The following is a 23,698-nucleotide window of genomic DNA, read 5'->3' on the forward strand; positions in this document are numbered from 1 at the left end:
ATCTGGGTACAAAGAAAGGGGTATGGTAGGGTACTCCTGTAGTCCTGGCCACTCAGGAGGCTGAGGCAGGGGATTGCTTCAGCTCTGAAGTTTGGGACCAGCCTTGTCTAGGTCACAGCCCTTCTGAAGGAAAGAAAAAGAAAAAAAAAAAAAAGAAAGAAAGGGTCTCATTGGCTGAAAAAATTACTGTATTTCTGAGGTTGACTCAGTTACCTAAAAGTAGCAGCAAATCATTCACTTCTTCCCAGGGAGTTGTTTCATGTTTCAGGAGAATTTATAAGCACATCTAAATCTAAACAAGAAAATCTGTCATATATAAAGGCTAAAGTGGAAGTACCAGGCAGAAGAAAAAACTCTAGTTGCTATCAGTTTTTATTCTAAATTGCTTCAGTTCTCTAAAAACTAATATCTTACAGAGGATCTAGTCCACAACTCTTAACAGAATAATTACCCAAATTAGAAATATACAAATAAATATTTTTCATTAAATGATGTTAAAATGTCTTCAAGTAACAGTTTATATAGCTTTATTTACATAGGAGATTATGCTCATGTTCTTGTTTGCACTAACATTTTGGAAAATGCTAAGATAATTTTGCCTTGATTCAAAAAATGTCTCAAACCAGGCACATGCCTACAATTTAAGTGACTTGAGAGGCTGAGGGAGAAGGATTACAAGTTCAAGGCCAGCCTCAGCAACTTAGACCCTGATTCAAAATAAAAATGCTAAGGGTTGGGGATGCAGTTCAGTGGTAGAGCACCCCTAGGTTCAAAAAACAAAGCCAGACAAAACAAAATAAAAAACCAAACAGAGCAAAAGTTTATTTGACACTCTTATCATCCACATCTCAGGAAGCAATGCTGTGTAATGGTAATTAACATTCATAATTTGGGAGTATGAAAAGATCCTCAAATGCTGTGTGTGTGTGTGTGTGTGTGTGTGTGTGTGTGTGTGTGTGTATGCGCACGCCAGGTATTGAACTCAGGGGCACTCTACCACTGAGCCACATCCCCAGCCCTATTTTCTATTTTATTTAGAGACAGGGCCTCCCTGAATTGTTCAGCATCTCACTGTTACTGAGGCTGGCTTTGAACTTTTGATCCTCTGCCTCAGCCTCCCTAGCCTCTGGGATTACAGGCGTGTGCCACTATGCCCAGCCTCAAAAGCCTATTAAATCATCAAAGATAAAATGATGTTTAAAATAGTGCTTTTTTAGACCTTGAGATAGTTTTAATAGCAAATTATTTTATAGCTTTTTGAATTTTGAAACTTGGGGAAGTCACCTATGGTATAAAAGCTAATTCTTATAACTAGAACATGCAATTAACTGGAAAAAACATTCTCTAAGCCTGCACGCTAAGACGGTTTGTGAAAAAAGGAAACGTGGCCAAAGCCAAAGATTTCCTCTTCTTATAAACCTTGAACAGAGTATGTCCCTCACCAGTTATATAGGGCCTCTTGGGTCTCAGAACTTTCCACAAGTGTTTTGGTCTCTATGACGATGTACCCAGTTGGCGAAGCGGAAACACCAGTGATAAGGTGGAGGCAGGCACCAGGCACCCGTGGGGAGAAGCCTGTAGAAAACCAAGCAGATTCTTTTTGAGCATCTAGGAATGACTGCTTCACCTTGCCAGAATCTGCAGAGCTTCGCGGGCCAGGCTGCCCCCAGTTCCCACCTCTCCAGAAAGTTCTAGCAGGCTGACAGCTCTGGAAGCGCCAGGGCTTCTGATGGCTGTTGCTATGCTGGGGGTTGGGAACTCCCTTTGGGACTCCACTTCCGTTGATGCTTAGGCTTCACCCTTCTTGTGCCCTCAGAGGGCATGACTCAGGTGAAGGGAGTTCATTTTGGCCAGCCCCCTGGCCTCATGCAGCCCTTCAGCATCCCCGTTCAAATCACACTCCAGGGCAGCCGGAGGTGCCAGGGGAGGTAAGTTACCACCAGAGTCTCTCAGCCTATAACGGGCATCTTATGGAAGAAATTGTTATAAGGGGGGGCTATAATAATTTTTTTTTTGTACTGGGGATTGAACTCAGGAGCCCTCAACCCCTGAGCCACATCCCCAGCCCTATGTTGTATTTTATTTAGACACAGGGTCTCAGCGAGTTGCTTAATGCCTCATTTTTGCTGAGGCTGGCTTTGAACCTCAATCCTCCTGTCTCAGCCTCCAGAGCTACTGGGATTACAGGTGTGAGCCACTGGCTGTAATAAATTTGGGGGTTGGGTTTGGTGTTTGTGCTTTGAAAACGCCCACCTGCCATGCCTCTCAGGGTACCTCTGGGGCTTCCCCAGCAATGCTGACATCATAGGCTGCATCCTTTCTGGTTGAATTCCTCCCTAGCTTTCAAGTTATTGGAGACCAATAACTCCCCCCTGGATCCCAGAACTAGAATATGGCCCAGCACATAGTTAGTGTGCAGTCAATATCTCTTGGTTGAATGAAGGAATGAGGAAATGACACCAGTATTTTGGTCCTATTTGTGAGTCCTTCCAGTCACTGTGTTGGATTCAGTGCCCAGCTCTACTTAACTAGGTGTATGGCTCTGGGCAAGTGACTTAACTTGTCTCCACCTCTTATCTCTGAAATGGAGATAGGAAGAGAGCCCACATGCCCTAGCACAGTGATCTACTCTCTGAGCATTCTGAACTAGATCATCAGATTTTGTGTACATTTTAGCTATTGTTATTAGCCACCCTCCTCCACTCCTTAAAGGGGAAGTAAGATCAATCATTTTTCTGCACCCCTTTCTCCCCAGGGGAATGATGAGCAGAGGAGCTGAGAGCCCTTAGGGAAGTGGCACTCCCCACTACCCTGGGGTTGGAGTGGTGAGGCAGTTAGCAGTGGTCACCAAAACAGAGAAGAGCAATGCCTGAGGGTTTTCAAACAACAAGAATAAAAGCATGCCAGCATTTTCTTGGGGTGGGGGTGGGGTACTAGTCACAACCAAGTTCACTATCTGAAAACTTGGATGATCTTGTTCGAGGTTCAAGTGGAGTTGGAGCTTAAAAAGTGGAAGCACTGAAGATTGCAATGTCATCACGTTTATCTACACCACTATCTTCTAGCTACTCTGGTGGATATTTGAGAGAGAAAAAAACAGGAGAAGAGGGAGATATAGGGATTTGGGTGAGGTCTGGGGATGAAGGAACGGTCAGAGCATGGAGGAGAAAGCGATTCTTCTCTCCTAGGAATGAACAAATGCTTTTATGAGTAGACAATTAAAGTGAATCACTGCATGGCAAATGATCAAACGCAAACATGCAAGAAAACAAGTTTTTAATGCCCTGTTCACAGCCCAATTAACTAGATATAAAGAGAGTCATATTAACTCCAAAGCAAGGTAGCATCTCATTTTCTTTTCCGAAACGCACAATTGAATGATTGCTCTTTCCTCTTGCTGAACTTGATGAACCATGTTGACTTTACTCAACCTCCTTTGCTGTTTCAAAAGAAGTTGTTAAATAATTTTGTCATTAAAAGATGGAAGGGTAACAGTAATTGCTAAAGTCTCCTCTGCAACAAAAACAAATTACAGGGAGATATTAATTTAATGTACCCCATGCTTAGGAGTTACATACGCATGTGAAGTAAGTACTGGGTGAATTATGAAGTTTGATGAGCCACAGCATGTTTCTAAGGAACACTTCTTGCACAAGTTTCAGTGTTGGAGGGAGAGGCTGCTGGCTTCTGTCCTGCTCACACCCAGATGAGCGTGTTCGAGCTTTGTCATCGAGTTTGCCTCAGGCTGAGCCAGAATGCACTGTGCTGTGCTCAGGTCTGGTGGGAAAGTCGGTCCTACCTGCTATGCAGAGGACCAGCAGGGTGGACACTGCCTTGACTATGACTAAACATTTCCAGGAAATACCTTGGTTAGAAATGGAGATGTATTACTAGCACAAAGAAGTAAAACTGCCTTCCCTGACATCACTGACTTGAGAGAGAATTAGATCATTTGTAAGTGCTTTGAGGTCCTTGGATGAAAGGTGTTGGTAAACATCACAAAGTTAATTATAGGGCTGTTTGTGGTCTCTGAGAACTGGAAACAATGTAATAATATTCAACAATGAAGACATGGTTAAGGAAATTATGGAATATCCGCCTGATGGAATATTATGTATCCAATAGAATGGCTACAAAGAATAACTAATGACATAGGAAACAAGTGAATAATATAAGATTAAAACCCCTAAACTCTATCTAGTGTGACTGCATTCATTTGAAACAATATAGAAAAAGGCAGGAATAACCTAGCAAATGAGCAGGAATTACCTCTAAAGGATTGTGGGGTTATTTTTTCCTCTTTCTTAGACTTATATTTTCTGAGTTTCATACAATGAGCATACAAAAGCATGTTGCTCTCATGAATCCTTTGCTAGTTTTTGAGACTTTCTTTACAGCTAAGTTTGTGGTCAGGTCTCATAAATGTTCCCTATGTGCTTGAGAAGACTGCATTCTGCAGGGGACAGTAATATCTATTATGTAGGTAAGGCTTGTTAATAACTTTGCTCAGACCCCTTTCCTTATTGACTTCTCTGATTGAGCTATCAATTACTCAATTACAATGAAAGAGTGTATAAAAATATCTCATAATCTGATAGTGGATTTTGTCTATTTCTTCTTATAGTTCTGTCAATGAGGCAATGTTATTAGGTATATACAAATTAGAATTGTTATATCTTCCAGGTGAATTAAAGTTTTTTTAATCAATGTTACTATTGTTACTTCTAACAAAGCCTTTAATCTTAAGGTTCATATCGGCTTGCTTTTTGTTACACTTTGTGTATTGAATCTCAGCTTTTCTGTATCTGTGAATACACAGATGTGTCTTTTGTAAAAATATAAACATATTTAAATCTAGTCTGACAGTCTTCATCTTTTAACATCTTTTAATCTTCTTAGATTTCGTATAATTTCTGATATACTGATAGAATAACATTATTCTATCAGGTTATTTGTCCTGCCTTTTCCATGAGAGATTTTTCTTCCATTTTGCTTTCTTTTGGATTGATTTCCTCCCTTCTAATAATTTGGAAATTATGTCTCCTATTTCTATTCTTTTAGGGGCTACTCCAGAAATTTAGTACGCAGACCAGAACTTATCAAAGTAAATTCAATATCTTTATCTCCACCCACCCAACTTCTAGCCACTTAGAACACTTTAGCACTGTTACCCCCTCCAAATTATATACTCTTGTCATGTATTTTAACTGTCCCAAACATTTCCATAGTAATAAAAATAATGAATATTATCATTTTTTAGAGTCAATGTCTTTACTTACTTATTTCTGTATTTGTTCTTCATTTCTGATGAAATCTCAGTTCTGCCTCCTGGATTATTCTCCTTCAGCTTAGAGTAAATACTTGACCTTTTCCTTTAGAGTCTAGGAGGGCAAACTCAGTTTCGTGTGTGTCTGAAATTTTTTATTTCACACTTGGGCTTGAGAAATTCTTTTGCTGGGTATAGAAACTTGTAGTTACTTTGTCTCAGTGTATTGACAACATTCCTGTCCTCTGGCTTGGATTCTTGTTATAGAGAAGTAAGCTCTCAGCTCATCAGTCCTTTGAAGCTCATCAGTCCTTTGAAATCATACTGTCTTTTTCTCTGGTTTCTGTTAAGTATCGCCCCCCCCCACCCCGGCCTTTTGTAAGAGTGCAATATATCTGTGACTCTGTGTAGGTGTGAATTTCTTTTTATTTTATGCCACAGGGCTCCAAACAGCTATCATGTTAGGCATTTTTCAACCTGTCTTCTATGTCTCCTAACCTTCCTTCCATATTTTCCACTTAAAAATCCCTGTGCATTACACTTTGGCTGTTTTTCAGATCCATTTTCTGTTTACTAATGATCTTTTCAGATGTATCTAATTAACTATTAAATATACCCACAAAGTTTTTACTTTCAACTCCTTTAGTTTTCATTACTAGAATTTGGTTTCATTTAATATTAGATTATTCATATTTTAGAGTCTATTACTCCTTAATATTTAATATTACTCTTTAATATTATTTATTTAAATGTTAGATACAGATTTAACTTAATTTTTTAAAAAAAATATTTATTTATTTATTTCAGTACTAGAAATGGAACCCAAGGGTTCTTTTTTTCTTTGTTAGAGATTTATAGTCATACAGAATTTGGGTTCATCCTGACAGGTTCATACATTAATGGAATTTGATTTCAGTTTTTGATCCCCCACTTTTGTACTCTCCCATTCTCGTTTCTCTATTAGATTGCCTTTTGCTCATCTATTAATTTATATTTGATCGGTTCTTTTTGCCTATGCATAAAGGTAAAGTTCCCATTGTGTATTTATATATGCACATAACATGATTTTTTTCAAATTCTTTCTGCATTGCCCCTCCCTTACCCATTCCTCCACTCTCTCTTGATCTCCTTCTTCTAATTACTGATCTTCCCTTTATCTTTATGTCATCCTATCCTTCTCTCCCCCTTTCCTTTATTTACCACAGAGCCACATCCCAGTCCTTTTTATTTTGTATTGTGAGACAGGATCTTTCTAAGTTGCCCAGGCTGGCTTTGAGCTCATGATCCTCCTGCCTCAGCCCCATAAGTAGCTGCTATTACAGGTTTACAGCCACTATCTTTAGCATATGTGTTAATTTTTAATGACTACTTTATGTTACCCCTTCCCCCCAACATGATATAACTTCTTTACAAGGGATTTATGAGGTTGCCAATTTTTCAGAAAGCCTTAGAACAAAGTAGACAGAAATATTGAAAATAGGAAAGCTGTTGTAGTATCCTAGCAGTTCTGATTTCTACCTTAGATCAGAATCTAACAGGTTATGCCAGTTCCGTGCAACACACCACTATAATTGGGCATATTTAGTGAATGTATTAGAAATGCCAGGAGGCCTCATTATAGGCCTCTTCACCCATGGATTCCAAGGGTATCTTGCAATAAATCTCCACATACCTTATGACACAGAGCAATTGATGTCCACCGTCAGAGCAAAGGGAACATGCAGGGTGTTTGGTATTGGAAACTACCAATACCAAACACCCAAACTTTACCTTAGGGCTAAAACTCTTTCCCTAAGATATTGGATTTGCTGATAAATTAAAAATATTCTATCTCAAATTTTATGAAAGTTTTTTTTCTGTGTCCATTCTCTCAGAATAGAAGGATAGAGGATAAATGAAGTATCAAAAGGGGTTATAAAGTTTTTTATTCTCCAAAGTGGCAATCTTTAGAAGCAACTGCTCCCCTGTGGGGGCTCCCAAGGCACCTTGGATTGCCTGACATTCCTCTTGCTCTGTTTAGAGGCTGAACATGCTGCAGGAGTGAAGGGAGAGGAAAGGGCAAGAACATGGGATAAAATACGAAATACACTTGGAGGGGGGGGCGACTAGCAATTCCCTTGATAAGGTTTTTGTATGGCTTTAAAATTTAGTAAGGTTTTCAGGCAGCTTTATGGAGCCTAAGTTTTTACAATTATAAGCATTTATTTGGTTTATCAATTCATAAAGCCTCTTAAAGTAGAACTATCCCTGGGACTCAAATGGCATCTGAGCAGGGGATGGCAAATTAGTGACACTATCATGTGAAATTCTGGGACTGTAGCAAACTGGAGAACACAGTTTGCCCACAGGGCAGCCACTGGTTGGCCTGGCCTCAACTGTTTGAATGTAGGAATGTAGATCTTGTGATGTTTTTCAAAAGTCAGAAATCAGCATTTTCATGGGCAATCTCATGATTTTAAAGTGTTAGCAACTAATCCCACATTAAATAAATAAATAAAAGAATCCAGAGAGAAGGCCAAATAAAATATATCCATGGGCTGGATGCTGTCCATGGGCCACCAGTTTGTGACCTTTGTGTTGGACTTTACCGTTCACTAGACACTCCACTGTGAAGTAATTTATCACATCATTTGTTGCAGCAGGCTCTCAGGCAGAGCAGAGAGAAGAAACTCAGGGACACTTATGCAGAGCAGCAAGCAGATGGAGAGGAGAAGTGGACAGGAGAAGACCGCAGGGACAACTTCATAAATCATAGTCTGCTGAGCCATGGGTCTGGGAGCGCAGTTGGTGGGGTGCTGCCTTGCCCACACGCGAATATGAAAGAACAAAACAAACCCTTTTGTTTCAGGATGCTCTTAATTCTAAAAGTGAAGCTTCTCAGTCATTCTTACCAAACAGAATCCATAAGAGATTGTAAAAAATATTTTCAGAAAAGATGTGCAATATCCCTGAAAGATAAATCAGTCTATAACACTTATTCATATAAAACAAAATTAGAAGAAATACTTTTAGGTAATTCTTTACTAGTCATTGATTAGATAGATTCCCTAAAGCCGTTTACCAGACCACGTTACTCAGATCTGTTTGTTACAATATCTTTAAAAATATGTCCTAGAACACCATCGAAGCTTATTTAGATGGACTTCCCACCAAGTTCTGAAAGGGGAATCTTGTTGTGTTGCATTGAACCTGTTCATAGCCTTCAGGGGTTGCAAATGGGATTATCCTCCTACTCCCTATGTTGGTAAATGCCACTTGTTTCTGAGCTTGTCTCAATCTTTCCCATCATTTCCTCCAAAGGACAGCCTTTCCTACCTCGGTGAAGAAGAGATATAGAGACTATAAGGACGGAGACCCACCAGAGGTGCACAGGAAGCTGCACTCCAGTGCTGGAGAGGACAGAGCTATGCTGCTAGGGTTTGCAATGATGGCCTTCTCCATCCTAATGTTCTTCTTGCTTGGAACAACCATCCTAAAGCCTTTCATGCTCAGGTAAGAATCAGAGTCAGAGATCCTGAGTTTACAATTCAGATCCAACCCAAGCACAGTGGTAAAGCTGGGAAGGCTGGTGCAGATTTCTCCAGTTTCTGCTCTTCTGAAGGTGCAATTACTTTTCCTTCTCTTCCTGCGGGAAAACTGCTGGTTTTGGGGAATAAAGTGGTAAGAATGTGGAAGATATCCTTCTCCTACTCAATCTCTCATTTCCATACACCTCCAAACATAATCTACAACTTAGATATTTATTTAAGTCACAAATTCTCCATTTAAAAATGTCATTTCTCAGGGAAATGGGAAATATTAATCCTTCCCTGTGGAAACAATGAAAGTTTTTTGAATTTGACAATCTCTATCCAACTCCATAATCGTTGCTCAATAAATATTAGTTTCCTTTCTTTAAACTTGCTTCCCATTAAATGCATGTAAAAGCAAAGGATGCTTTTACTTTGGACATTGAAAGGGCAATGAAGGCCCAGGGAGAATGGGAAAAGAAGGCCTAGAAGTCCAATGAGGGAGAGGGAGTGAGTGGCCTACTTGTGTTATTGTTTTCCAGATTCATCTTCTCCCATTCCTGAGTGACCAGTGATAGGAGAAAAGGCAGAGGGCACCATCCACTAAACATATGGTGCTGCTATTATAAGTATTCCAAGGAATATTCTCTCTGACATTAGGACCAGAAGAACTGGTTCTGTTCCTAATCAACCAGCTCACTTTTATTCAGTAGAAGCCAGGAATCATACATCTAGCTGGCTGCTAGGAAGCTCAGAGCTCAGTTCTTATAACTAGAAGGGATCTCTGATGGTTTTTAGGTTTGATGCTTGTACCTCAATTCTGACTTTATTGCTTTCTCTCCTCCTTTTCCTGTTACTCCATTTTCTCATCTATTTTAAAAATACAACTGAATTACATATATCTATATATTTGAATGAATCTGTGTAAGTGTGCGTGTGTGTGCGTGTGTGTGTGTGTGTGCATGCGAGAGAGAGAGAGAGAGAGAGAGAGAGAGAGAGAGAGAGAGAGAGGGAAAATGAAAATGAGAGAGAAAATGAACAGGCATACCAGATTATTTTTAAAAATGTGATCTATTTGGGAGATGGGTTGAGGATACCTCCTGTAATCTGGCACCAAACTGTTGCTCATATTTAAGGTTTACTTTTCTAAGTATTTCTGGAAATTGTTTGGTTAAAGTAATAAAGCGAATGCTTAAGGGCAATGAGTTCATCTCTCTCATCTTGTGCCATCTCAAAGAGTTCTGCTCCAGAAAATATGGTAGTTAGGAAGACTTTGGTAGTTCTTACCCATCCTCTTGATCTTGATCCCTCATTTTCCCATCAGTGATGATAGATTTTTGTCACAGCTGCAGACAAATACACCCACAATGCTATTGAAAGAATGTGTTTACTTTTTTTTTTTTTAGAGAGAGAGAGAGAAAGAGAGAGAGAGAGAGAGAGAGAGAGAGAGAGAGAGAGAGAGAGAGAGAGAGAGAATTTTTTAATATTTATTTTTTAGTTATCGGCGGACACAGCATCTTTGTACGTGGTGCTGAGAATCGAACCCGGGCCACACGCATGCCAGGCGAGCACGCTACCACTTGAGCCACATCCCCAGCCCGTGTTTACTTTTTAGTCCTAAATATGTCCTTGGTTCAAGCTGGGTGCAGTGGTGCATGCCTGTAATCCCAGCAACTTGGGAGGCAGAGGCAGGAGGATTGCGAGTTCAAAGCCAGATTCAGCAAAAGCAAAGTGCTTAGCAACTCAGTGAGACCCTGTTTCTAAAAAAAATACAAAATAGGGCTGGGGATGTGGCTCAGTGGTCAAGTATCTCTGAGTTCAATCCCCAGTCCCGCGCCCCCTGCCCAAAAATATGTTCTTGGTTCCAGTTGAGAGATTCTAACCTGGCTCTTGTGTGTAGGACAGAATGTCATACTCTTTATAGCAGAGCTTTTTGAACTTTTCAAGGGGAGATTCAAATCATATTGTTTGTACTTGCTCCAGCTTTAGAGAACTTAGGTTCTAAGAGATAAGAAAGCATCCCAAGATGCCTAGGTTAAGTAGATAGATTAATTTAGTGAAGCAGCAGGCCAGAGCTAAACCTATAAAAGAACTTTATTTTCTATTTTTGATTTTCACTTGCCCAACAAGTTTTCTAGGTCTACCTCCATTTTTTTTTTTTTTAAGGTTTGCAGTATTTTGAGTGTCTGTATTAGTTTTCTGTTGTCGCTGTAACAAGTTACCATAAGCTTGGTTAACTTAACACAAATTGATCCTCTCACATCTCTGTAGGTCAGAAGTCAGACTCAGGTGTCACAGGGCTAACACCAAGGCTTTGGCTGGGATGCATTCCCTTCTAGTTGTTCCAGAAGAGAACATTTTCTGGAACACTTTCAGGAGGCTGCTGAAGTCCTGGCTCCTGGGCTTCATTGTCCTCCCTCTTAGAAACCAGCAAATGCAGTCTAAGTGTCCTGAACACCTTTATGTCACAGCACCCCCACACTGCTCTCACTGCCCCACTTCTAGGGGTTTTTATTCTGGAGGGGCAGGGACTTTACCTACCACTTCCATAGCTCCTGGAGGTCAGCCAGGTTAAACTGCATAGTGTGTCTCCAGTTTATTATACTAATAAAGAAAAATGATTATTTATGGTCAATGGTATTAAGAAGTGTGATATGAATCTAACTAAACAATGCATTTCAAGCATTCTGACTTTTAGGCTTCTAATCTAACTTCTTGTTTCAGGCAAGAGGAAATAAACAGAGACCCACCTAGATGTGTGAGGCTGTATGACGAGCTGCTCCCACACAATTCCAGCATTTCCTCTTGGTCTCATTTACTCTCTCTTGTTCTCTAATTATTTTATCTGTATAGATCTTTTCTCAATACTACTACAAAATCTTCAGGGCAGGGACTTTATCTACCTACCACTTCCATAGCACCTACGACATTTCGTGTATGTAGTACATGTGCAAATTCTCAAGGACTATTTTTCAAGTAAAATTTAATTTAGTACAATCCTCATGGAGCATTTAGGATGGGAGAGGTATTATGCCTTACACTTTAAGAAACATAAAGATGAACAAGATGTAGTTCCTGACTTTAAAAGAACTTCAGAGAACAAAAATGTGGTAGGTATTATAATACAGATTCCTTGTATGCTTGCATTTGGCTGTTTGTTTGGAAGCAGAGTGGGTATATGGAACTGTGTCTTGTTAGCAGAACTTTCTGCAGGTTATGTTGACTGAACCTTATAGTTGACTCTTCCAAAGGCAGTTATGAGGACAAGCTAGTGGGTGTACAGTGTGAATCTTGGTGACAGCACTTAGGGTAACACTACTTAGTCTATTTCTCCAAATACTTGTATCTTAAATACTGTTAAATACACAGACTCCTGGGCCTCAGACCTATTAAGACAGAATCTCTGGGAGTGTAGCCCTGGAGTACACAAATTCTACCATACACATTCAGGTAATTCTGAGCTTTGAAAACCATTAATCTAAGGGGATCTTAGGGTTGGCATAGTGAGAAATATGTCAGTAGGATCAGAATTGAGATGGAACTGGGCCATCTGCTGCTGTTTATCCCGTCTCTACGTCCTCCACACCCCCCTCCTTGATCATTACGTGGCTTCTGTAATAATCCTGCATTATAACCTTTAAATAGACAAATGCCTTGGGCTACTACATTAGAAATGTGAAGCTAAGATTCCTAGTAGGAGATGAGTATTTATTTTTTCCTATTGAAGCACTCAGCGCAAAGAGTTGAACTGCACTACCATCCACACGCACATCATGGAGGACTGGTTGGACTGTGCTTTCAGCTGTGGCATGGACTGCCAACGCCAGGGGAAGTACCCATGTCTTCAGGTGTTTGTGAACCTTACCCATTCAGGTCAGAAAGCTCTGCTGCATTATAATGAAGAGGCTGTTCAGATCAATTCCAAGGTAATGTAAAGTTCATGTAATAGATTTCTTAGAACCACCACCCTTTCATGACAGACTGTCCTAGTAGGGTGCAGAACCTAGAGCCATCTGTAGAGATAAATCTGTTTCCTTCAAGCAAACATTTCCAAAGTGGTCAAATCAGGATAAATGAAGCTTACAGAATTCTTGGAGGACAAATAGGGTATACAGAAAGGAGAGGCATTATTCCAGTTTTGGTATCTGAAATTCGTAGGCTGAGCAGTTTTCAGTAGGCAGTCTTATATGGGGAGCTCACACTCTCATCAACAAATGTTAAAATGTACTCAAGGTTGACCTTAAGTCAGTCAAACAAGATTTCTTATGAAATTTAATGTATTGTTAAACTTATACAATCACTTAAAAAGACTTAAAATTTACATATACACTTAATTATAAAAGTTGCATTAGATTGACATTTACATTTTGATGTCTTAAAGCACTAATTTCAATCTGATGAGTTGTTTTCTATTTTGGATGCAATAATTTTTAAGGTCTCAAACATTTTTAGTCCATAACACAGTCCCCTAAGTTCCTAATGGATATGGTAATGAACTTTAAACTTTTTTTTCTTAGCACTTGGAAATGGCCATTTCACTGTGCTCTCCTGTCAACCTTTCCCTATGAACTATGTAATATTTAACCACTTTCTAAGACTGAAATTTTTCACTACAAGCTTAAGCCTGAAGTTACTTTAGAATTGAAGCTGTTGCTTGGTATTAGTGACAGTGTCCTTGTCTTTTTTCTCCTCCATATTCCTAGTGTTTTTATATACCTAAGTGCCATCGAGATAGGAACGATTTGCTCAACAGTGCCCTGGACATAAAGGAATTCTTCGATCACAAAAATGGAACCCCGTTTTCATGTTTCTACTATCCAGATGGACAATCTGAAGATGTCATTCTTATAAAAAAGTACAACTACATGGTTGTCTTCCATTGTTTATTCTGGCCCTCACTGACTTTGCTAGGTGGTGCCCTGATTGTTGGCATGGTGAGACTGACACAGTGCCTGTCCCTACAGTGTGGAAAATATAGCACTTCAGTCAGAGATCAGGCAAGTGGCAGAGTACACTCTATAGGACAGCAGCAAATCCAATTGTGGAGTTTGGGGAGAAGCAAAGGAAGGAGCAGAGAGATGTTAAGACAGTGGCCAAAGTAAAGCGCTGGCTTCACACAGTGAAATTTCTGCATTTGAATACCTAAGTATGGTTGCCTGCCAATTAGACTAACCACCCTAAGTTACATATTGCATTTTTATGTGGGAAACATTTTTTTAAAAGCTTGTGTATTTTATTCATTCTGTAAATATGTACAGACTCACCTCCTTTCTACTCCAAACCTCCTTGCACATAAGAGCCAAGGAAGCACACAGGGCAAAATGAGTTCAAGGTAGCTATTCTTAGTATCTAAGTTTAGCCCTTGCTAGAATTGGTCAGTATGGAAACAAATGACCAAGGTATCTACAGAGCACTTGACTGTCAGCCTAATTCTATGCAGTATAGTTCACGCAATAATTTTTCTACCAAAAAAAAAAAAAAATTCTTAGTAGTGTGTGGTGATGCACACCTGCAGTCCCAGTGACTAGGGAGACCCAGGCAGGAGTATCACAAGTTCAAGGCTAGCCTCAGCAACTTTGTGAGACCCTGTCTTAAAATAAAAAATAAAAAGCCTGGGGATATGGCTCAGTGGTTAAGTGTCTCTGGGTTCAATTCCCAGTACCAAAAAAAAAAAAAAAAAAAAAAAAAAAAAATCCTTGGCAAAGAATAGTTCATTCTTTATAGAAAGACAAAAATGAGGGGCTGGTGTTGGGCTCAGTGGTAGAGCACTTGCCTAGCATACGTGAGGCACTGGGTTTGATTCTCAGCACCACATACAAATAAATTAAATAAAGGTCCATCAACAACAACAACCAAAAATCAGCTGGGCGTGGTAGTGCATGCTTGTGATCCCTGAAGGTGAGGCAGGAGGATCATGAGTTCAAAGCCAGCTTCAGCAACTTAGCAAGGCCCTAAGCAACTCAGCGAGACCTTGTCTCTAAATAAAATATAAAAAGGGCTGGGGATGTAGCTTAATAGGTAAACCTTTTCAGGCTTAATCCCTGGTTTAAAAGAAATGTATCATGGTTAATAAAATGTGGACCTACCATTTTTTAGTTTTTTTCACCATTCATGATAAAAGAGGAAAGCTTTCCAGAGAGCTAAGTTTATAGTTAATTATATTTAACCTTGCCATGTACCACAACATTTTTTTTTCTAGTTTATTATGCTTTTCATTAGCTCACTTTACTCTGTGCACATTCTGACAGGAGTAGGAGAAATGACTAGAAATGTAAAGTGAAGAGAACCTGTATTGGATTTCAACGTCTACTTCAGATAATCCACACTGCAGGAAAGTGACGCAGGGCTAGTCAGCAGTTGTCTGTACTTTAATGGTGTCACAAGATTCTTCCCACAAGTGCTTTCCAGATTGAGTTGAAAAGAATTTGCTTGTGGGTTGGAGTTTTAGCTCAGAAGTAGAGCACTTGCATGGCACAGGTGAGGCATGGTGTTCGATTCTCAGCACCACATAAAAATAAACAAAAGCTTTGTGTCCATCTACAACTTAAAAAAAAAAAGAATTTGATTTTTCAGTGTGCCTCAAAATATCTTTAAAATTTTATCAAAAAGTCTTAAATAATGGACAATAGAATAAGACTTTTAGTATTATTAGTGGTGCTGGGGGTTGAACTTAGAGCCCCATGTGTGCTAGGCAGGCGCTTTACCACTGAGCTCCATCCCAGCCCACAAGTCAGATTTTTGAAGCAACTTTTATGTGTAGATGTAATCAAACTCTAAACTCCTGATTCTGAATCAGTTTAATGCCTTTTACCAATTAATTTCAAGCCACAAACTAGTAAATAAACTGAATTTAATAGAGCAATGTTGACTTGACCAGTAACAAATGATCTTGGATGTTTCACCTTCTTTTTTGTATGGAATGGTAGAGAGAACGTCTCAGAGTAGGATTCATTTCAGTTTGTAGGCTACCAAACAACTTTTTAGATGCATATTCTTGGGCAAATCTGCAAAGCTGTCTCAACCTCTGAGCTCTTATGTACACAACAGGGATAATGTCTTCATGTTTTTAAGGCATAAACAAGGTAGAGTCAATGAAACACAAAGCTTAGTTTCTGACATCGAGTAGTGGTGCTCAAAAATGTTTGTAGCTAAAAACAAACATACATCAACAAAAAAACTTGAGTTCCCATAGTCAGCCTTGGTACTTTTCATTGGACAATGGGTATAGAGGGTAGGGAAGAGTGCTGCCAGAGAGAATTCCTCTGCCCCCACCCCATTCTCTTGGCTAAATGTGACACACATTTAAGGTTCAGAACTTGTGGTTTAAAGTTATGACAAAATCATTCTGTATACCAAAGACTTCCCTGAAATAAAGTATATGTATGCATGTCTATTTTAAATCATTATGTAAAAGAAAATTCTGTAGTTTTCTTAAATGAAGGTTGCATCTCTATTCCTTAATACATCTGGCAAATGAAGGTTGCATCTCTATTTCTTAATACATCTGGTTTTCGCCTCAACAATGTGCAATTCTTGTGTTTTTTTTCTAAAAAAAAAAAAAAAAAAATCAAAACTACCAATTTGAAACCCAAAGCATATGCTTCAATTATTGTTTTTCATTCAGATGTGGTTACTTGGTTCATCCCAGGAAAGACAGACATTATATTTGGAGAGCAAAGTCACTTAAAAGTTCAAACCATTTGGCAAATCAATAGAATTTAAACAATGATATGCTTAAATGCTTATAAATACTAAATATTAATGCCCATGTGTATTACTGGTCAAAGAAAAGCCCAGACTTACCCTTTGCAATGTTTAATGATAACGGAAAGCAAAACTAGCTCGTTTCTAACTTCACTTTTAAGTTCTGGTCTTCAACTGTTGAAGAAAAAAGTCCGTCTACCTATATATATACATACATACATTCATACCTGTGTGTACATACATATATGTCTGCTTAAAGTACAAGTATAAAATTATTTATAGTTAAAGGAAGTTAATATCTAAACATACATTTCTCTAATATTTATCACTTTACCAGGTTAGAAAAATTGGCTTTTAAGGCATAATAGTTTCAGGTTTCCAATCAAATTCAGCTAAATTTTGATTATTAGCAACACTGGTTTGCTTTTCAAAAGAAATGGCAAGATAGAATTATCACAGCTCTTTGTTTACATAATACACTAAAGATTGTTTGGACACAAATCAAGGTAATTTTTTTTTTTTTTTTTAATAAACAGCGTGATGTTACAGACTGCAAAGTTAAAGAAAAGCAGACATTGACAGTTTCTGATGAGCACAAACAATAAGTGCAGTCACAGGCCAAACTTCCTGCTATGAACAGCAAGACTGGGAAGAGGTCTTAAATTTAGTGATACTGTATTATCCTATATTCTTGATATAATAACACATGCATCTCGCTGTGTCAAATACTTTTTGGGCCATTGTTAAAGGGACATTAAAAACATCTGTCTCTGAACTAATGCAATATATCACAGGACTTCAATTCATTAAATGAACAAAATACAGAGAAACAGACTTGCTATAATTAATGGGGCTAAAAAGGTGGTTTGAGCTCCTTGTTGAGGAATCTAAGATAAACATTTGATGTGTCAGTAGTCTTCTGGTAGTATTACATTTCCCAAGACACTAAGGTATTATGTTTCAAAAGGACATATTCTTTAACATTTTATTTAACCAAATTTATGTCCAAAGACTGAAACCATTAACTGCAATTTAAAGCTTGGGTTCCATAGCCAAAAAGATTTTTAGAGTCAGATAAAGGCCAAGTTCTCAATCTACTCTAAGGGCATAAATTAAAATCTGATGAAGGACTTTTTCTTATGAAATTAACAGATTGTGACCACATTTGGAAATCTGTACTAGAATTAAGAAGTTTAGTTTTATTAAAGATATTTTAATATGAAACACTCAAGGTTTTCTCCCTCCTTGCTAACCTAAAAGGATCAATAAAATAACAATAACCAAAAGTATACCTAGTTCTGCCACAAAATTATTGTGACAGATAAAATGAGGTTGCAGATAAAATTCACTGACTTGTATATTAATACTTTTTTCTGTACTTACCAACATGAAGAATGGAGTCTACTGTTGGTAGTAAAATCCAGTTAAGTCTAACTATGTTATACATACAATGGACTAATTTTACTCCCAATTTCCCCACTAAAGCTCTTACATGCAGTCATGTAAAAATCAAGTCAGAAAATACCCCTATGGCTCACACCTTCTGCTTTCTGCTAACTATCATGGCTGGAAGAGGAACATATATAAAACCAAGAAGAAGGAGTGGCACTGCACTAGTAAGGAGGAAGTGCAAAACAAGTGCAGGACTTGAATGAGATAAATACGGTTACTTAATATATCATCTTGGGAGATTCCTAATAAACTTTAAACTCTTCTGGAATTCAGAACCATGTATTTGTTTACATCTTTTATGAAAGATCCCTCTTGACTAGGTCTAGCAGTGTTTGCAAACAGAAATGTGTACAAAAAACATATACCAAACTCATGAATAAAGAAGAAAAGAGAACAAAATAAACATAAAATGCCAAATCAAGAACCTAGGACCATGAACCTCCTCACACTATAGCCTTCTCTAGATGGCTAAACAATGATTAAATTTTAGCTAACATCTTTCCTTAATGTTTCCTGCACCAAAGGTATGCCAATTCTGACTTTGTAAGTTTTGACTTCATAAACACAGTGCTCTGCAAAACTTCTGTAACATAGGAGCCTGAAGTATTGATTTGTGACTCATCTAATTTTTTTGCCATTGACTTTCTGAGGTAGAGTTACCCATCCAATTTTATTGGGACCATAGTTATCTTGAGTTAAATCCCATAATATTTTCAGAGAGTGGAAATAATTTTTTTACAAGAAAAGAAAACAGGCTTCCCAGGCCATGGCACATAAGATACATTTACAATTTTTAATGTAATAATTAAAATGGTTTTGTGTTTTACTTTAAAAAACAGCCCAGCTGTTGTTATTTTGTCACCAAGAATTATTATCTGAGGATACTGTCAGTGCTGAATTTTATAATTCGGCCTTCACAATCCCATCCTCAATGAAGAGTTGATTCCCTGATGGTTTGCACATATATTCTCACAACTTTCAGCCTTCTGTTAGATATGCCCCATCCAGAAAGGATAGATATATAAAGAATGTAATTTATTTAAACATCTCCTCCTTGTTCTGCCCCCTCCCTCTTCTCAAAAACATCTGAAGTATGAAAGTTGTCTTTAAATAAATAGGAGAAGCACCACAATCTTTTAACACCACATATTGCCTTTAAACTGAATAGTTTAGTGATGTCTTTGACATCAAAATAGTTTTTTAAGGTGGACTCTGAGTGTGTGGGTCCAGCCCAGATCTGTAGCTTGTGCAGACACAGAAACAAGAATTTATGATACTCAGATAAGTTCACATCCTAACTTTAACATACTGCTGGATATTAAATTTCTTCAAAGAGTTGGCAAGCATGGACTATTGATCCAAATATGAGTTAAACGGATTTACAAAATCATTATGTAAAGAACAAATCCAAGTTCATGTGCTGTGACATTTCCATAGTGCCTTTAAAATAGGCTGCTCACAGTTTTTCTTATAATGCTAAACCACTCAGTTTTTGATGGAAAAAGAACACAGATGGACTGTGTTTTACCTATATGAAAATTACCAATTCATTTAAAATAAACTCAAAGAGGGTATACACAGTCTAATCAAGCCATCATTTTCCTGATTAATAAGAACTACACTTAACACAAAATACTTTATCAGCAGCTGTTTTCATCAAAAAACCAATAGTCATAGTTTCACAGTTGAAAAAGTTACACATTAAAATATTTTACAATTCATTATATATTCACCAGGTTCCCATTTCCTAATGGGCTTGTAATATAAAGCAGAATAGAAGGGAAAAAACTTGAAGTTGATTACTTTGACACTAAGTTTTACAGAGGACACTAAGAACCACAAAAAGCTTAGGTTCTATCATAAAATAGCAACCAAATTACACTCTTCTTTTAAAAAATCCAATTAGAAACATCTTTTTTAAAAAACCAAATCCCACAATAAGATTAACAGATTTAAATTAACAGCAGTCTAAAAATCCTAAAAAAAAGTTTTTGTATAGCTGAGAATATGGTAAAAAGTTAAAGCATGATTTTCAAACAATTGATTATTTCTTGCTACAATGTATTTAAAGTTAGGTTTTCTTTTTTTTTTTTTTTTTTTTTTCTTTAGAGGAGCTTTGTTCCCCTCCAAAATAATTATTGAAGGAGTACTTCTCAAGTGACTTAAGGAAACTGTAGAGCCAATAGTCAGTTACATCACATTCAATGACAAGGATGGTCAGCTCTAGGATCTGACCAATCTATGACAACTGCTCTCTGATATTGAAGTACCTGGAAACAGATCTCGTCACCCCATGCAGCTTTTGATTTTTGGTCTTGCCTTTCTGAATACTTCCTGTCCTCCTTTCTTTTTAGTTAGATCACTTAATCTATATTCTTTACAGAATTTGTCTATACTTCTCCAAACAGAATTAATTTGGTTGTAGTAACTTTTGAAAATAAATGTAAACGATGAAGTAAGCTATGTGGGCTTGTGTTTTTATGATGGAGAGGTTCTGGGGGAAAGAGGGGTAATAATAGGAACTACTGTGAAAAAAGGGAGAAATCATAAATTTTGTGCAAGGAGGCTCAAGGCTTTTTTGGCACTTGGGTAAAACACAGTTCTCTGTTAATTCTTCAGTTTCCACCATCAAATTTTCATATTTGTACCATTTCACTTAGTTTTCCTATAATCAATCCCTGATATAGAAAAGGATGGGATGTTAGAATTTATCAACTGCATATAAGCTAAACAACACAAAATGTAATTGTGAAGTTTAAATAAGTTATGAAATATTTTGTATCTGCAAAAGAATATATCTGGTTTCCTGCTTAAAACAGAGTTTAAATTCTGCTTAACTATTCCAAGACAGTTTATAGAAATAAATTCTAATTTTGAAATTTATTTTTCTTCTTGGCAATATTATATACATGCTTTAATGAAGTACCTAAATCTTCAATAATTATGCCCTTTAAGGGTTCTAAAACAGCCAGATACTAAGAATATTTGTATTAGAGTCCCTTGTTCACTATTCAAGACTTCTACTATAAGTATCTGATTTCGAAGACGAATATTTTTAAAGTGATGCTGTTTACTAGAGTATACAATGTGCACTCTTTATAAAGTTGTTCTCCAATAATATGCCTAATCTAGAAAACTGTCAGTAAATTATTGCACTATTTTTTTTTTTTTTTTTTTGGTGTGGCACCTGGACATTTGCTAAAGCTATCTCCTAGGACATTAATCATTCATTTCAAATACTGAGTAAAACATCAGATTCTAGAGTGATGACTAGCATTAGTTCCTACATCTTGGGTGATTGTTTAAAAAAAAAAAAAAAGTTTTAGAATGTGTCCTGTGCTCAAATGAGATTTAATGAGGTTAAAGTGAGACCTGATCACTGGGAAACGATCTTAAAAATAGTTTAACATCCTATTTTTATCATTGAAATATGGATAAACAGCTTAAAAAGGTAAAAAAGTTCATGGTTTCTATTCTTTCATATTCTAAAGTATTATTCATGAGTATACCTCAGTAGAGGGGTTTATGTAATCAGGATGATAGCCTAAATTGTGTTAATTCTGGTAACTTATTTCATATGATTGAACCACTCTTAACTATAAAAGGGTGGAAGATGAGGGATTCATGTGAAAACAAAAAGAAATAAAAGGGAAAAAGGGTGAAGTTCAATCTGTTTTCTTTAAGTAGTTATACATTGGGAATTAGTATTAATGAGAGAGTGCCTGAGCCTCGTCTACAGACCAAGAGAAAAGTTAACCATGCTGCTACTAACAATAAAAATTTGGGGTGCAAAACAATGCATGACTATGGGACAGATTATGTAAATAAAGAATATATATTAATGATAGTTTCTATAATATAAATAGCCTTTAATAAAAAAAATAATCTTTTTAATAACATTAATACTCACTTCTATTTTCTGGAAAACATGCATGAAAAATGTATTCAGTTCAATTGCAAAAGGAGGAAAAAAAAATCAACTTAAGGTGAACACTGTACAATTCTGGAACAAATACTATTCTTGCTCATTCTTTTTCTATGATGATTATTTTACTTTGTGGGAGTCCAGAATTTCCCTAGGAAATAAGAGTCAGATCCTTGTAAATACTGTTCAGAAAAAAACAATGAAAAAACAAAAAAAAAAAAAAAAAAGAAAAAGAAAAAGAAAAAAAACAACAAAAACACTACCTTATAATAGGTCTCATTTGTGACTGCTTCCAAAACTGTGCAGATAAGACCCCAAATCATCAAAAGGTTTGATTTATTAAAAAGAAAAAGTCTCTGATGAAATCGCAAGAGTCCCTTCCACCCAAAGCATTTTTTTCTTCATTAAACAAGGAGTCAAAAAATCCATTTCAAATTGCAAATTGATCAGCAATGGGGAAAAAAAAGAAATTTTCATTCTTTTCCAATCTTACATAATTTAACATAAGCTCTAGTTTACTTAGCCCTAATGCAATAACAGCCTTTGTTGTATCCACATTTCAAAACAGAACATTTGCAAGACAAGTAGAAGATCATTCTTTTTCTTTCTCCATCATTGCTATATATTTTGGGGAGTTTTGTTTTGTTTTGTTTTTTAAAAAAAGATACAAACAATCTTCAAAGTTTACCTTTTTTTTTTTTTTTTTGGACTTAAGGCATAACATGAAATTGCGCATTATTCTAAAGCTTAATTTTGAAACGAACTAGTTTAGTGCTATCAAACCCTGTTTGCATTACATTATTTAAATTATATACTATTTTATTTCTGTTCTTGCTGTAAATTCTAATGCTGTTCATGGATTGTGCAATTCCTATGCAATCAGTCTTTGCCTGCTGATAGTTATTAACAGTGCAGAGTAGAATCCAGATATTAGGCTTTCAGTTTCTTAGTTATCCTTTCAGTTCAATGCATGCTGCTTAATTGTGTGGAAGATCCAATCCATTTTTGTTGTCCAGCCACCATGGTGTGCATCATTCATTTGTTTCATGAAATATTCCAAAGCCTCTTGCTCAGTTTTATCTAAGGCTAGGGTCTTTCGAATATATGCAATGTCATCAAAAGACTGTAGTTCTGGCATTCCAGAGCCAAGCATCATTGAGAAAAGATTAATGAAGAGATTGGCATGCTGTCGAATAGCTAGATAAGCCTTGTAACACATCTCCTGAAACCTATAAGCAGTAAAAACAGTTCAGTCAGTATGAAGCAAATGGTATTAATACTTTCAGATCTCTGCTCAAATGTCACACAGAGAGGCTTACTTGGACAAATAGCCCTCCTCTCCCCACTCCCCTTGTCAGCACTCTTCTATTTCCTTTACCCCACTAGAAAGTAAACTCAATGAGGATAAAAACTTTGTTTATTGTTTTATCACAAACACAAAGACCAATGTCTGGCACATTGGGAGCTTAATAAATATTTATTAATATATAAGAACTGGTTCATACTAAAGCTTTTAGGATTTCAGCTAGGGTCAAGAGACAGAGTTGTAAATAAAGCAGAATTTTAAAAAAGTAATTTAAGGTCTAAGATAGACAAATGATGTATCATAGGTAGTAAGAAAAAATATGAATATGCATGGTAGTTATAGTTAATTTGACTTTTCAACTTACATGACTAAAAATGTTTTAAGCACTATTTATTATTTGCCAATACAGAGAAGATGGAGTCCAATTATTTAAAGAGCAGTAAGTAAAAACTTTGAATGTGTTATGAAGTTTAGAAATTATTTTCCTTTTAGGCCTTAATTAGCCCAATAAATTAAACTGCCTTTCACTTTCATTC

At 37.1% G+C, this 23,698-nt stretch overlaps 2 protein-coding genes across 3 annotated transcripts in view; one reads left to right on the plus strand and one right to left on the minus strand.

Moving 5' to 3' along the window:
- Positions 1 to 1,866: 1,866 nt before the first annotated feature.
- On the plus strand, positions 1,867 to 17,084 carry Kcnmb3 (potassium calcium-activated channel subfamily M regulatory beta subunit 3). The gene is made up of 4 exons (XM_076867204.1): positions 1,867 to 1,928; positions 8,567 to 8,758; positions 12,503 to 12,701; positions 17,016 to 17,084. Exons 1-4 carry the CDS (start codon positions 1,867 to 1,869, stop codon positions 17,082 to 17,084), a joined length of 522 nt encoding a protein of 173 aa, XP_076723319.1.
- The window catches only part of Pik3ca (phosphatidylinositol-4,5-bisphosphate 3-kinase catalytic subunit alpha), a 78,195-nt gene continuing 70,579 nt past the window's right edge, over positions 16,083 to 23,698 (minus strand). Inside the window, exon 21 of one of the 2 annotated variants that reach the window (XM_076867203.2) lies at positions 16,083 to 23,085. In XM_076867203.2, coding sequence (XP_076723318.1) covers positions 22,815 to 23,085 — 271 coding nt within the window. In that variant the 3' untranslated portion in view covers positions 16,083 to 22,814. The remainder of the gene's footprint in view (positions 23,086 to 23,698) is intronic. The other variant, XM_076867202.2, reaches the window with a different exon arrangement.

The sequence above is a fragment of the Callospermophilus lateralis genome, chromosome 10, assembly GCF_048772815.1.
Source record: "Callospermophilus lateralis isolate mCalLat2 chromosome 10, mCalLat2.hap1, whole genome shotgun sequence".
In the NCBI taxonomy this organism is placed as follows: domain Eukaryota; kingdom Metazoa; phylum Chordata; class Mammalia; order Rodentia; family Sciuridae; genus Callospermophilus; species Callospermophilus lateralis.